This window comes from Erythrolamprus reginae, chromosome 1 (genome assembly GCF_031021105.1).
Source record: "Erythrolamprus reginae isolate rEryReg1 chromosome 1, rEryReg1.hap1, whole genome shotgun sequence".
In the NCBI taxonomy this organism is placed as follows: domain Eukaryota; kingdom Metazoa; phylum Chordata; class Lepidosauria; order Squamata; family Dipsadidae; genus Erythrolamprus; species Erythrolamprus reginae.
Genome location: NC_091950.1, coordinates 423,774,799 through 423,790,721, shown reverse-complemented (window position 1 = coordinate 423,790,721; position 15,923 = coordinate 423,774,799). Strand labels below are relative to the sequence as shown.

The 15,923-nt window shown below is 44.8% G+C and overlaps 1 protein-coding gene across 2 annotated transcripts in view; it reads right to left on the bottom strand.

The window, feature by feature from the left end:
• Positions 1 to 15,923, bottom strand: part of SSH2 (slingshot protein phosphatase 2) — a 171,024-nt gene that overhangs the window by 15,013 nt on the left and 140,088 nt on the right. For both annotated transcript variants that reach the window (XM_070735469.1, XM_070735468.1), the window contains 6 exons: positions 12,539 to 12,733; positions 8,672 to 8,765; positions 6,993 to 7,121; positions 5,643 to 5,689; positions 2,653 to 2,799; positions 623 to 823 (listed from right to left, as the gene is read on the bottom strand). In XM_070735469.1, the coding sequence (XP_070591570.1) occupies positions 623 to 823; positions 2,653 to 2,799; positions 5,643 to 5,689; positions 6,993 to 7,121; positions 8,672 to 8,765; positions 12,539 to 12,733 (813 nt within the window). The remainder of the gene's footprint in view (positions 1 to 622; positions 824 to 2,652; positions 2,800 to 5,642; positions 5,690 to 6,992; positions 7,122 to 8,671; positions 8,766 to 12,538; positions 12,734 to 15,923) is intronic.

The following is a 15,923-nucleotide window of genomic DNA, read 5'->3' as shown; positions in this document are numbered from 1 at the left end:
GAAAGTGAACACAAGAACAAGGGGACACAATCTGAAGTTAGTTGGGGGAAAGATCAAAAGCAACGTGAGAAAATATTGTTCTACTGAAAGAGTAGTAGATGCTTGGAACAAACTTCCAGCAGACGTGGTTGGTCAATCCACAGTCACTGAATTTAAACATGCCTGGGATAAACATAGATCCTAAGATAAAACACAGGAAATAGTATAAGGGCAGACTAGATGGACCAGGAGGTCTTTTTCTGCCGTCAGTCTTCTATGTTTCTATGTTTCTATGTAAGTGCAGGGCCCGTGCGGAGGCTCCGGGAGGGCGAAAAATGGAACCGGAAGTTCTGGAAACATGTCCATTTCCAGCTTCTGGAGGATCTGTGGAGCCCAGAGGAGGCTGTTTTCACCCTCCTGGCGGCTCAACGAAACCCCCCAGAGCCTCAAGAGGGCAAAAATGTCCCCTCCTCGTGCAGGAGGCAGTGGAGGCCACGCCCCCATGGCCATGCCCAACCGGCAACTGGGGCAGAGCACCGGTTGCTAACGTTTTTCCAATCCCAGCCCTGTGAAAGGCTCCTAGCACGAGTAGGGGTGCCTGGCGCCGTCCCCCTTGCCGTGGGTGAGCAGCTGGAGGTCTCACCTGGCCAGGAGGATGCCCTGGTATTCTTCCAGCTGGCGCATGAAGCTGGGGTTGGGCTTGGTGACGCTGCGGCGCTCCTTGACGTAGTCGTAGGCCCGGTCGAGGTTCCAGCCGTACTCCTTCATGGCGTAAGCGATGACGGTGGAGGCCGAGCGGCTGACCCCCATCTTGCAGTGGACGAGGCACTTGGAGCCGTTCTTCCTGGGAGGGGGAGCGGCAGGGGGAGAGTTGCAAGAGGGAGGAAAGAGGAGAGGGACCCCCCTTGCAGCCCCAGAGGTTGGTGCCCCCCCCTTTTCTGCAGTGCATCATGATCCCAAGCAGGGAAGGTTCAAAACCCTACCCTCAATCTGTCTGTCCGTCCGTCCATTCATCTATACGTCCATCTATATGTATATATATATCTGTCATCTATTTTTAACTGAAACCTCTCATCTTTCTCTGTCTATCAAGCTATATCTATAGTATGCATCTACAATCTCTCTTATCTATCAATCATCTGTATATAATCATATAATCATATATAATATAGTATATAATACTATATTACAATATGCATCTATAATCTTTCTCATTATGTCTATATATATATGTATCATGTAAGTATGTATGTATATATGTATCTCTCTTTTTCTCTCTCTCATCTATGTCTATATCTACCATTTACCGTATATCTATCTGTATGTTTCTATCTATCTATCTATCTATCTATCTATCTATCTATCTATCTATCTATCTATCTATCTATCTATCTATCTATCTTTCTTTCTACCTACCTACCTACCTACCTACCTACCTACCTACCTATTATCTGTCTATAATCAATCTCTTTCTCTCATCTAGGTCTATATCTATCATCTCTCTCTCTCTCTGCATCTCTGTATGTATGTATATATGTATCCATCCATCCATCATACATCGAGTCTTCGGAGAGGGGCGGCATACAAATCTAATAAATCATTATTATTATTATTATTATTATTATTATTATTATTATTATCTATAATCAATCAATCTCTCTATCTCATCTGTCTATAATATATCTCTCTTTTTCTCTTTCTCATCTATGTATATCTATCATATCTATCTATCTATCTATCTATCTATCTATCTATCTATCTATCTATCTATCTATCTATCTATCTATCTATCTATCTATCTAATCTATCTATCTATCTATCTATCATATCTATCTATCTATCTATCTATCTATCTATCTATCTTACCTACCCTACCTACCTACCTACCTACCTACCTATCATCTATGTCTCTATGTCTCTGTCTGTTTATTTATCATCTATCTACATGACCTCTCTCCTTTGTCCACCTGTCTATCCATCTATTTTCCCATTTCAACCACGTTTTAGGGAAAAGCCTTCTAGGCAGAAAAACAAGGCCGAAATCTACCAACTTATTGCACAATCAGCCTTAAGTAGCCGAGCTGTGTTTCCCAAAAGTGTGGGATCATCGCTCCCAGCCTTGGGGCACTAAGTCCGAGTGCTTCTCTTAGCCACCTTTAAGCGGGCAAGTTTCTCAGGAGAACTTTGTCTCCCTGAACCAGATCGAGTTTTCTCTTCCTGCTCCTCATCACAGTTAATGCTGATTTAATCCAACCGTTTGCAGTGATTGAAGCTCACCGGGCTTTTTAACAGGGATGGGCAACTACAGCCAACTTGGCAACCTGTGGACTTCAACTCCCAGAATTCCTAGCCCAGCTCAGGCCTTCTGGGAGTGGCTCCGTCCTTGTTCTTGAAATATTTTTTAAATATATTAGATTTGTTATTGCACATTGTTTTTATTATTGCTGTGAGCCACCCCAAGTCTATGGAGAGGGGCAGCATACAAATCAAATCAAATCAAATCAAATCAAATCAAATCAATCAATCAATCAATCAATAAATTAAATAAATAAAACAAACAAACAAACAAATAATAATAATAATATTCTACGCTGCTGAATAAATGAAAGCAACCCATGAATGGAGGCCGAATGAATAGCGGACCCGAAAGACAAACGACCCAAAGGGACTCACTTGGCTTTGGAGATGAATTTGTAGGTGTCGTTCCAGAAAGCCAGCAAATCCGTCGCCTCTTCGTCATAAACTCGGATATTGTGGTATTCGAAAACTCCCGGGAAGAAATTATCGATCTCACGAGTGACATTCAGAATATACCGCACCCTGAATGAAAAATTGCAGAAGTTGCATTGTTTGTTTGTTTATATCCTGCTTTAGTTCTTTAAACCAATCGTACAATACAATACAATATGGAAATGAAACATAGAAGACTGACGGCAGAAAAAGACCTCCTGGTCCATCTAGTCTGCTCTTGTACTATTTTCTGTATTTTATCTTAAGATGGATCTGTGTTTATCCCAGGCATGTTTAAATTCAGTTACTGTAGATTTACCCACCACGTCTGCTGGAAGTTTGTTCCAAGGATCTACTACTCTTTCAGCAAAATAATATTTTCTCATGTTGCCTTTGATCTTTCCCCCAACTAACTTCAGATTGTGTCCCCTTGTTCTTGTGTTCGCTTTCCTATTAAAAACACTTCCCTCCTGAACCTTATTTAACCCTTTAACATATTTAAATGTTTCGATCATGTCCCCCCTTTTCCTTCTGTCCTCCAGACTCTACAGATGGAGTTCATGAAGTTTTTCCTGATACGTTTTATGCTTAAGACCTTCCACCATTCTTGTAGCCCATCTTTGGACCTGTTCAATTTTGTCAATATCTTTTTGTAGGTGAGGTCTCCAGAACTGAACATATGAATAGAATGGAAAAGAAATAGAAATAAAATAGAATAATATTTAAATAGAATAGAATAGAATATAGAGAAAGGAACAGAATGGATAGAATGAAGAAATAAAAAAATAATCCACAGTCACTGAATTTAAGCATATATCCATCCTAAGATAAAATACAGGAAATAGTATAAGGGCAGACGAGATGGACCAGGAGATCTTTTTCTGCCGTCCATCTTCTATGTTTCTATGAATGGGATAGAATAGAATAGAATAGAATAGAATGGAATGGAAAGGAATGGAAAATAAATAGAAATAAAATAGAATAATATTTAAATAGAATAGAGAATAAAGAAAGGAATAGAATTGGATAGGATAGGATAGAATGGAAAGGAAAATAAATAGAAATAGAATAGAATAATATTTAAATAGAATAGAATAGAATAAAGAAAGGAATAGAATGGGTTAGGATAGGATAGAATGGAATGGAAAATAAATAGAAATAGAATAGAATAATATTTAAATAGAATAGAATAGAGAATAGAATAAAGAAAGGAATAGAATGGGTTAGGATAGGATAGAATAGAATGGAACGGAACAGAAAAGAAATAGAATAGAATAATATTCAAATAGAATAGAATAGAATAGAGAATAGGATAGGATAGAGCAGGGAACCCTACAACACTTCAGACAAAAGAAAAATATTATTAGACCCAATACTCCAAAATAAACAAATAAACGCATAAATAAGCAAAGCAAGCAAGGAAGGAAATAACTAAAAATAACAAAAACCTCCACCCTTCTGGCCTTGGATGTAGTTACTATCCCTTTGCTACAGGGAGGGCTGCGTGTGAAAATATCTGTGCCATTTCTCTCTCGGCAGATATTGTAATCATCGCCAGGAGTCAATCACACTTGCTTAACCTAGTTTTTCAGCCTGCGAAATTTTCCTGCAGGGAATTTGGCAACAGTCAAGGATAAGATAAGCAAGCCGAGGTCTGTCTTTCTCTGCGCAAATATAATACATACATAGAAATACAGAGCTTTGGGAGTTGGTAGCGGCTTCTTGCTGTTCACAATATTTCATTTCATTTCATTTATTAGATTTCTAACTAATTTCTAACTCCTTCTAACTAATTATATTTCTAACTAATTTCTAATCCCCTTATATAGAGCGCTGGTGAGGCTCCATTTGGAATAATACTATGTCCAGTTCTGGAGACCTCACCTACAAAAAGAGACTGACAAAATTGAATGGGTCCAAAGATGGGCTACAACAATGGTGGAAGGTCTTAAGCATAAAACTGATCAGGAAAGACTTAATGAACTCCATCTGTAGAGTCTGGAGGACAGAAGGAAAGGGGGACATGATTGAAACATTTAAAAATGTCCCACAGAGTAGGCCTTCTCCGGGTCCCGTCGACTAAACAATGTCGTCTGGCGGGACCCAGGGGAAGAGCCTTCTCTGTGGCGGCTCCGACCCTCTGGAACCAGCTCCCCCCTGAGATTAGGATTGCCCCCACCCTCCTTGCCTTTCGCAAACTCCTTAAACCCACCTCTGCCGTCAGGCATGGGGGAACTGAAACATCTCCCCCTTGCCCATGCTGTTTTGTGTTAGATTGATTGTGTGCTTGTTTTTTAATATTCTGGGTTGTTTTTTATGAATTTTTTAGCTTAAAATTGTAATTGGATTGGTGGGTATTGGATTTGCTATTATGTATTGTTTTTACTTTGTTGTGAGCCGCCCTAGGTTTGCGGAGAGGGGCGGCATATAAATCCAATAAATCTAATCTAATCTAATCTAAAGGGTTAAATAAGGTCCAGGAGGGAAGTGTTTTTAATAGGAAAGTGAACACAAGAACAAGGGGACACAATCTGAAGTTAGTTGGGGGAAAGATCAGAAGCAACGTGAGAAAATATTATTTCACTGAAAGAGTAGTAGATGCTTGAACAAACTTCCAGCAGACGTGGTTGGTAATCCACAGTCGCTGAATTGAAACATGCCTGGGATAAACATATATCCATCATAAGATAAAATACAGGAAATAGTATAAGGGCAGACGAGATGGACCAGGAGGTCTTTTTCTGCCGCCATTCTTCTATGTTTCTATGTTTCTTTCCATATAACAATTAAAAGGGCAGCGTACAACAATTTAAAACAATTAAAACCCTTTAAATAAAACATTCATGTGTAAGGTTTTTTTGGTGGGGGGGGCTGAGAGAAGGAAGGACCGAAGCTTTTGTGTTTTGGGAGGACAATTTTCACAGCCAACTCACCCTCTGGTTTGCAAGTCTTCCAGGTTGGAGGCGTTCCACTCCGAACCCTGCACAAACAGGCGAGAAAGAAAAACCCAAGAGTTCCCACGTCAGCCCAGAGCACAGCCGGTCATGCCAAGTAATAATAAGTAACAATTAAAACATGCCAAATATGGCAATATCAGGTGCAAGGAATATTCAGAACTCCTGGCTAAGAACCTTTAACTGTTGTCTTCCGATTGGACTCTAAGATAATGAGAAACCCAGAGTTTCTCAACTTTAAAAATTTTGAGAGGTGTGAGTTTAATTCCCAGGATTCAAATTTTGGAAGTTGAAATCCACCCAATTTAAAGCAAGTCCCCCCCTCTTAAAGCATGCTGGTTGGGGAATTCTGGGAGTTGAAGTCCACAGATTTTAGAGTGCACACCCCTAATCTAAGCAGTACAATTCTTCCAAAACAGTCACTCATGCCCTCATCACCTCGAGGCTCGACTACTGTAATGCTCTCTGCATGGGGCTACCTTTGAAAAGTGTTCGGAAACTTCAGATCGTGCAGAATGCAGCTGCGACTTCTATGTTTCTATGTTTCTATCATGGGCTTTCCAAGATATGCCCATGTCACACCAACACTCCGCAGTCTGCATTGGTTGCCGATCAGTTTCCGGTCACAATTCAAAGTGTTGGTTATGACCTATAAAGCCCTTCATGGCACCGGGCCAGAATATCTCAGGGACCGCCTTCTGCTGCACGAATCCCAGCGACCAGTTAGGTCCCACAGAGTGGGTCTACTCCGGGTCCCGTCAACTAAACAATGTTGGTTGGCGGGGCCCAGGGGAAGAGCCTTCTCTGTGGCGGCCCCGACCCTCTGGAACCAACTCCCCCCAGAGATTAGAATTGCCCCCACCCTCCTTGCCTTTCGTAAGCTCCTCAAAACCCACCTCTGCCGTCAAGCATGGGGGAACTAAGATAATCTTTCCCCCTAGGCTTCTACAATTTATGCATGGTATGTTTGTATGTATGATTGGTTTTATAACAAGGGTTTTTAGCTGTTGTAGTATTGGATTTTTACATTCTATTTTTTGTCACTGTTGCTAGCCGCCCCGAGTCCATGGAGAGGGGCGGCATACAAATTCAATCAATCAATCAATCAATCAATCAATCAGTCAATCAATAAAATGGACGTGTCCGTTCTACCCCACCACATGCAGGATCACAACCCATGAATCTATTTTGGGAAATCAACTCAGACTTTGGTAGCGCTTCCACTAGTGGACCAGAAGTGAGGGTCACTAGTGGACGATTCATATGAGATTGAAAACCTGAAGCTTGAGCGAAGAGGTCCATTTTGCCCAGCGGCGGGGAAAGTCTTACCAGAAAGACGTGGTCGAAGATTTGCGTCGGGCTGTCCATCTGGCCCAGAATGACAATCATTTCATTATCAATGAATTCCTTAAACTCGCGCAGGTTGCAGGCCATCTGCATTTCAAGCTCCGTTCGGATCTGGGGTGGGAGGGAGAGAGAGAGAGGGGCAGCCTTAAGGGAGGAGGACTCTCGGCTTTCCCAAAACACACATTTTTGCAAATAATAATAATAATATCCTAGTAATTTAAAAAATGAAATATTTTAAATAAAACAGATGAAATTGTTAAAATGTTTTATTACTGTAAGCCGCCCAGAGTCCTTGTGGAGTTGGGTAGCAGAGAAATCAAATTTAAAAATAATAAATAAATAAATAAATACATATTAATAATAACAACAGAGTTGGAAGGGACCTTGGAGGTCTTCTAGTCCACCCCCCTGCTTAGGCAGGAAACCCTACACTACTTCAGACAGATGGTTATCCAACATCTGCTTAAAAACATCCAGTGTTGGGGCATTCCAACTTCTGGAGGCAAGCTGTTCCACTGATAAATTGTTCTGACTGTCAGGAAATTTCTCCTTAGTTCTACGTTGCTTCCCTCCTTGTTTAGTTTCCATATATTGCTTCTTTTTCTACCCTCAGGTGCTTTGGAGAATTGCTTGACTCCTTCTTCTTTGTGGCAACCCCTGAGATATTGGGAGGCTGCTCTCATGTCTCCCCTGGTCCTTCTTTTCATTCAACCAGCCAGGCCCAGTTCCTGCAACCGTTCTTCCTATGTTTTAGCCTCCATTTATCCCCTCATCCTCTTTGTTGCTCTTCTCTGCACTCTTTCTAGAGTCTCAACATCCTTTTTGCATCGTGGCGACCAAAACTGAATACCGTAATCCAAGTGTGGCCTTCCCAAGGCCTTATAAAGTGGTCTTAACCCTTCACGTGATCTTGATTCTCTCCCTCTGTTGATGCAGCCTAGAACTGTGTTGGCTTTTTTGGCAGCTGCTGCACACGGCTGGCTCCTATTTAAGCAATTGTCCACTAGGACTCCAAGGTCCCCTCTCACAGTTACTAATGTTGAGCAATGTACTACATATACTGCACTTGTGCATTTGTTTGTTTATTTGTTTGCTTATTTATGTATTGTTAGAGTTGGAAGGGACCAGGCTGGTCATCAAGTCCAACCCCCTGCCTAAGCAGGAACCCTATAGCATCCCAGCCAAATGGCAGTCCAATTTCCTCTTTAAAATGTCCAGAGTATTGGAGTTCACAACGTCCGCTGGTAGGTTGTTCCACTGGTTGATCGTTCTGACCGTCAGGAAGTTCTTCCTTATTTCAAGGAGAGATTCAACCTGGAAATAAGGAAGAACTTCCTGACGGTCAGAACGATCAACCAGTGGAACAACCTACCAGCGGACGTTGTGAACTCCAAATGATGACCCAGTCTCTTCTTGAAACCCTCTGATGATGGAGCCCCACCACTTCTTGAGCGAAACCCATCCCATTTATTGATTGTTCTCACGTTGGGAAGTTTCTCCTTAATGGCTGGTTGCCTTCTCTCCTTGGTGAGTTTCCATCCGTTGCTTCTTGCCCGGCCTTCAAGGGGCTTTGGAAAATAAGTGGACCTCCAACTCCTCTTTGTGGACAATGGCTGGCAGAGAAGCCCTGTCCCCAAAGGTCTCCATCCCACCCAACTCACCTCCTTGGACGTGATGTTCTCCAGATCTTTCTGCATCATGATCTCTCTCAGTTTGGTCTTGATCAGGCGCTCCGTTCGCTCGCGCTCCGTGGGGCTGAAACGAGGGAGGACACAACGGAGAGATTTCAGGGATGGTTTTTTAATTGATGTTGGTGGCATTGACATCTTGACAAATGTATATTTTCCTTTTATGTACACTGAGACCATATATGCACCAAAGACAAACTCTTTGTGTCTCCACTCACACTTGGCCAATAAAGAATTCTGAAGGGTGGGGGCAGGCGAGGAGGGTGGGGGCAGTCCTAATCTCCGGGGGGAGTTGATTCCAGAGGGCTGGGGCCACCACAGAGAAGGCTCTTCCCCTGGGTCCTGCCAAATGACATTGCTTAGTTGACGGGACCTGGAGAAGACCCACTCTGTGGGACCGAACTGGTCGCTGGGATTCGTGCAGCAGAAGGCGGTACCGGAGATAATCATGTCGCCAGGCATGGGGGGAATAACTATCTCTTCCCCCACCACCGTCTTTTTTCCTGGCTGTATTACATGAGAATGGTGTGATTGTCTAGTAACGATTGTTTTTAATATTTATGGGTTTTAAATTTAGCTTTTTATTTAATATTGGATTTGCACTCTGTGTATTGTATTGTTGTTGTTGTGAGCCGCCCCGAGTCTTCAGAGAGGGGCGGCATACAAATCTAATAAATCTTCATCTAAATCTATGAGAAAGCTGCTCAAAGCCTGTGAGGGGTTTTGCAGGCGTCTTCCTCGTCCGTGATCCTACGGTTAATTATTCCTGGCCAAATGTATTTAGCAAAGCCCATTAGATGAGGCTGATCCGCTTGTTGCCAGATAGGTCTCTGGGGAGCTGGCAGGCGATTGAGTGTGTGTGTGTGTGTGTATTTGTGTGTGTGCTTGCAAGCACTTATTTGTACAGTTAGTGGGAATTTTAGTTCCCCTTCGTTGCTGAGCAGCTACAGGCTTAAAGATTTTGGAGTTTGGCCTCAGGTGATTAAGATCTTCATCGTAATCTATTCTATATTTCTATTCTCTATTCTCTCTTCCAGTGTTTCCCAACCTTGGCCACTTGAAGATATCTGGACTTCAACTCCCAGAATTCCCCAGCCAGCATTCGCTGGCTGGGGAATTCTGGGGGTTGAAGTCCAGATATTTTCAAGTGGCCAAGGTTGGGAAACACTGCTCTATTGTATTCTTCCTTCATTCCATTATTCTATTCTATTCCATCAGCAAAATCTCCCTGGGACACGTGCATGCAAGAGAAAAGAAGTTGCGTGCGCAGCGCACCGGTAGCAGGGGTAGCGGCAACCCCCTCCTGGACCGACGGGGTTATTATTATTATTATTATTATTATTATTATTATTATTATTATTATTATTTTTTATTAGATTTGTATGCCGCCCCTCTCCGAAGACTCGGGGCGGCTAACAACAATATAAAAAGACAATGTAAACAAATCTAATATTAAAAGACAATCTAAAAAAACCCAATTTAAAGAACCACTCATACATACTGTACTAGCATACCATATATAAATTCTATAAGCCTAGGGGGAAGGGAAATTTCAATTCCCCCATGCCTGACGACAGAGGTGGGTTTTAAGGAGCTTGCGAAAGGCAAGGAGGGTGGGGACAGTTCTAATCTCAGGGGGGAGCTGGTTCCAGAGGGTCAGGGCCGCCACAGAGAAGGCTCTTCCCCTGGGTCCCGCCAAGCAACATTCTTTAGTTGACGGGACCCGGAGAAGGCCCACTCTGTGGGACCTAACTGGTCGCTGGGATTCGTGTGGCAGAAGGCGGTCCCAGACATAATCTGGTCCGGTGCCATGAAGGGCTTTATAGGTCATAACCAACACTTTGAATTGTGACCGGAAACTGATCGGCAACCAATGCAGACTGTGGAGTGTTGGTGTGACATGGGCATATTTGGGAAAGCCCATGATTGCTCTCGCAGCTGCATTCTGCACAATCTGAAGTTTCCGAACACTCTTCAAAGGTAGCCCCATGTAGAGAGCGTTACAGTAGTCGAGCCTCGAGGTGATGAGGGCATGAGTGACTGTGAGCAGTGAGTCCCGGTCCAAGTAGGGTCGCAACTGGTGCACCAGGCGAACCTGGGCAAACGCCCCTCGCCACAGCTGAAAGATGTTTCTCTAATGTGAGCTGTGGGTCGAGGAGGACGCCCAAGTTGTGGACCCTCTCTGAGGAGGCCACTGATTCTCCCCCTAGGGTAATGGACAGACAGATGGAATTGTCCTTGGGAGGCAGGACCCACAGCCACTCTGTCTTGTCTGGGTTGAGCCTGAGTTTGTTGACAGTATTATTATTATTATTATTATTATTATTATTATTATTATTATTATTATTATTATTATTATTATTTGCAGCCTCCTGGCCCTGCCACCCCATAAGGGCATCTGACCTAGCGTCGGCCTCTTTCTTGCAACCTCTACCTTTCCTGGAGGTGAACCTCCCAGGTTTCCTTATATGGCCCCAAGAACTGACCCCATGCATTCCGGCCGGCTCTCTGGCTTTATCGCCGGCTGTAAAAATAGCCCCGAGGGGATGAAGTCTGCCGGACAGATGGACGACTCCAAAGAGCAGCCCTGCCGGTGCCATAAATGTCCTGAGCCCCGAGAAGGGCCAGGCGAGCTTGGCCAAAGGGAATCCCCTGGGGGGCTTCCAGAAAGACCCCAGACCCAAAGGATCCACTCCTTGGGATTGAAGGATTTCTGGAAGACACCCTCCCCTCCCCCCCTGGTCACTGGTTCCTTCGGCTCAGGGTCCCTAGGGAATGGGCGGCAGTGAAGTTAAAGTTAAGTTAAAGTTAAGTTAAAGTTAAGTTAAGTTAAAATAAAATTAAAGTTAAAGTTAAAGTTAAAGTAAAGTAAAGTTAAAATAAAATTAAAGTTAAAGTAAAGTAAAGTTATAGTTAAAGTTAAAGTAAAGTTAAAGTAAAGTTAAAGTAAAGTTAAAGTAAAGTTAAGTTAAAATAAAATTAAAGTAAAGTTAAAGTAAAGTAAAGTTAAAGTAAAGTTAAAATAAAGTTAAAGTAAAGTAAAGTAAAGTTAAAGTAAAGTTAAAGTAAAGTTAAAATAAAGTTAAAGTTAAAGTAACGTTAAAGTAAAATTAAAGTAAAGTAAAAGTTAAAGTTAAAGCTAAGTAAAGTAAAGTAAAGTAAAGTTAAGGTTGACTCAGCCTTCCATCCTTCTGAGGTGGGTCAAATGAGGATCCAGATTGTTGGGGGCAAGAGTCTGAGTCTGTAAACCGCTTAGAGGGGGCTGGAAAAGCACCGTGAAGCGGTATATAAGTCTAAATGCTATTGCTAGCTAGCTATTTACTGATTGATGGATTGCATTTATATGCCGCTCACTCCGAAATGGACTCTGAGCAGCTAACAATGGTTATAAATACAAATAAAAAACAGTAAAAACATCACTAAAATCACGTGTATAATTAAAAAAAACATACATACTAACAATCAATCTTAATCCCAGGCCTGCTGGCATAGGCAGGTTTTAACAGCTTTCTGGAAAACCGGTAAGGAGGAGATAATGCGAATCTCTGGGGGCAGTTCATTCCACAGGGTCGGAGCCACCACAGGGAAGGCTCTTCCCCGAGGTCCCGCCAACCAACGTTTGGCGGAAGGGACCTGGAGAAGGCCGACTCTGTGGGCCCTTACTGGCCACAGCGAGGGAGGAGGCGGCCCCGTAAATAAAAACTGTCCCACTTATCAACGGGCATTTTAGGCTCCATCATGGCTGTAAGAACATATTGGTTTCCCTCCCCCCTCTGCTGGGCAGGATGGGTGGGAGGGGTCCTGGGGAGGAGCTTAGCAGGGGGTCCTGGATCTACTCACACGTCCGTGAAGAGCGCTGGGGAATCCGGGCGGTGGGACTGGACGTCTTGCATGGCGTTCCACTCGTTGACCGAGGACTGGTCGGAATTGATGTGGCTCTCATAGTAGCTGACCCAGGTGAGGAAGAGGCTGCCGGGGTAGTAGTTGTGGATGCGGGCCACTTCGCAGGCTTTGTGGAGGCTCTGCAGGGCGGACCTGGAGAGGGAGGGGGAGAAGGAAGGGTTTGAAATGAGGGGCTCTTGGGGGTTTTTCAGCAGGCGTTTCATTACCCAGCTATGGAATATCAGCAGTGCTAGAAGAGACCAAAGAGAAGGAGAAGGAAGGAAGGAAGGAAGGAAGGAAGGAAGGAAGGAAGGAAGGGAAGGAAGGGACGGAAGAAAAGGGAAGGAGGAGTGAAGGAAGGAAAGGGAGGAAGGAGAAGAGGAGGAGGAAGGAAGGAGGGACGGGAAGGGAGGGAGGGAGGGAGGCAGGAAGAGAAGGGCGTAGGGAGGAAGGCAGGCAGGCAGGAAGGAAGGAAGAAGAGGAGGAAGGAAGAGAAGAAGAGAGGAACAGAAGGGAGGAAAGAAGGAAGGAAGAGAAGGGAAGGAGGAAGGAAAGGAAGGAAGGAGAAGAGGAGGGGGAAGGAAGGAAGAGAATGGAAGGGGGAGTAAGGTAGGCAGGAAGGAAGGAAGGAGAAGAGGGGGAAGGAAGGAGGGAAGGGAGGGAAGAAGGAAGGAAGGAAAGGAAGGAAGGAGAAGAAAGGAAGGGAAGGAAGAGAAGGAAAGGAGGAAGGAAAGGAAGGAAGGAGAAGAGGAAAGGAAGGGAAGGAAGAGAAGGGGGAAGGAAAGGAAGGGAAGGAAGCGAAGGGGGAAGGAAAGGAAGGAAGGAGAAGAGGAGGGGGAAGGAAGGAAGAGAACGGAGGGAGGGAGTAAGGCAGGCAGGAAGGAAGGAAGGAGAAGAGGGGGAAGGAAGGAAAGAAGGGAGGAAGAGAAGGGAGGGAAGAAGGAAGGAAGGAAGGAAGAGGAGGAGGATTGTGGGTTCCTTGGTGCTCTCTGAGGTCAGTTGTTTTCTTGCAGACGTTTCATGACCCAACTAGCGAACATCATCAGTGCTAGCCACCCTGGTTTTCCCTCGACAGCCTCAATTTTGCTGCGAAGGCAGAGAGGAGGGGGCGAATGGGGGAAGCAACAAAAACATCACGTAAGCACAACATCCATGCTGAGCCGCTGGCACGGATGGGGGGGCTCCAGGGGCCCCCAGATGCCAGCATAATCCGTGCCAAGGACGCCTTTCTCTTTATTTCCACGAAGGTCACCGCCGGCTTTCTTGGAACCCAGAAATAGCCGCTGACCTCAGTCCAGGGAAAGCTTTCCCTGGAGCAGGTGGGAAGGGCTGTCCAGGAAACGGAGAAGGGGGGGGGGGTGGAGACCCTTCAACCAGGGTTTGCAACCAGCCGTGATGCCTCGTGGTTCTGGAGAAGGCTCCTGCCTATCCCTTGGAGACCAAAGGCAGCTAATGCACCAATTTCGGAGTGGAGAACCAGGAGGGGACGATTCACTCCGGCCAATTCAGAGAATCCAGCAGAGAAGCGAGTCAGAACGAAGGAGACAGAACGATTAACCAGTGGAACTCCTTGCCTCCAGAAGTTGTAAATGCCCCAACAATGGAAGTTTTTAAGCAGATGTTGGATAACCATCTGTCTGAGGTGGTGTAAGGTTTCCTGCCTAAGCAGAAGGTTGGACTAGTCCAATATTTCCCAACCTTGGCCACTTGAAGATATTTGGACTTCAACTCCCAGAATGCTGGCTGGGGAATTCTGGGAGTTGAAGTCCAGATCTCTTCAAGTGGCCAAGGTTGGGAAACACTGGACTAGAGGACCTCCAAGGTCCCTTCCAACTCTGTTATTCTCTATTCTATTCGCCGCGGGACAATTCCGTTTAATTATTTAACTCATTTTTAAAAATATGTGGGGAGGGGGTCTCATTTTTGTCACTCACAATTCGTCCTGTCTCTCCATTTGCGTTGTATTTTGAATGGTTCCATTTCACCGTTCCTTTGGTGTTAAGTTTTGCCGTGATGAGTCGACTTACAACAGTTCGCTTAGTGACCAGTCAAAGTCAGTCACTAATGGGGAAGCCTACTTCACTTAATGACTGTGCAGCTAATTTAATGGTTGCAGGGATTCATTTACCAAGCAAGAAAGGTTGTAAAAGGGGGGAAAACTCACTTAGCAACTGTCTCGCTTAACAACGTAAATTTGGGATGTACTGTGTTTCCCCGAAAATAAGACAATGTCTTATATTAATTTTTGATCCAAAAGTTGTGCTACGCCGGGGTGGCGCAGCAGGTAGAGTGCTGTACTGCAGGCCACTGAAGCTGACTTGTAGATCTGAAGGTCAGCGGTTCAAATCTCATCACCGGCTCAAGGTTGAGTCAGCCTTCTATCCTTCTGAGATGGGTAAAATGAGGACCCGAATTGTGGAGGACAATATGTTGGCTCTGTTTAAAAAGTGCTATTGCTAACATGTTGTAAGCCACCCTGAGTCTAAGGAGAAGGGCGGCATAAAAATTGAATGAATGAATGAATGAATGAATGAATGAATGAATAAATAAATTTTCGGGGGGTGCCTTACTTAAAGCAGCTGCCGCAAGATCTGAGGGGACGGGGGTGAGACGGAATGGGAGTCGGGATCTGACACGCCCCTCCTGGCCGCCCGCTTAACAGTCCCCCAGTCTCTACCGTCTAACTGCTCCAAGCTGCAGGAAGGGTAAGGTGGGCTGCAATACCGGAAGCTTCGGGGGGCTCCTTTCCTCGGCGGTTCGGTTTGTTACCTCCAGGCAGCTGCACCAACTTTTTGCTTCCCTTCGAGGAGCAGCAGCGCCGGGAACGTCATGTGATGAAGGGAAGCCGCTGGAGCCGCCGCCGGCAGGAAGGAAAAAGTTGGTGCAGCTGCCTAGAGGTAACAAAACGAACCGCTGAGGAAAAGAGCCCCCCGAAGCCGTATGTAAACTTGATTAAGCCTTATTTTTGGGGGGTGCCTTATACAGTGATACTTCGTCTTACAAGCGCCTCGTCATACAAACTTTTCGAGATACAAACCCGGGGTTTAAGATTTTTTTGCCTCTTCTTACAAACTATTTTCACCTTACAAACCCACCGCCACCGCTGGGATGCCCCACCTCTGGACTTCTGTTGCCACCGAAGCACCTGTTTTTGCGCTGCTGGGATTCCCCTGAGGCTCCCCTCCATGGGAAACCCCACCTCCGGACTTCTATGTTTTTGTGATGCTGCAGGGGAATCCCAGCAGGGAAATCCCAGCAGCACAAAATGGGCACTTCGCTGGCAACAGAAGTCCGGAGGTGGGGTTTCCCATGGAGGGGAGCCTCAGTGAAATCGCAGCATCGG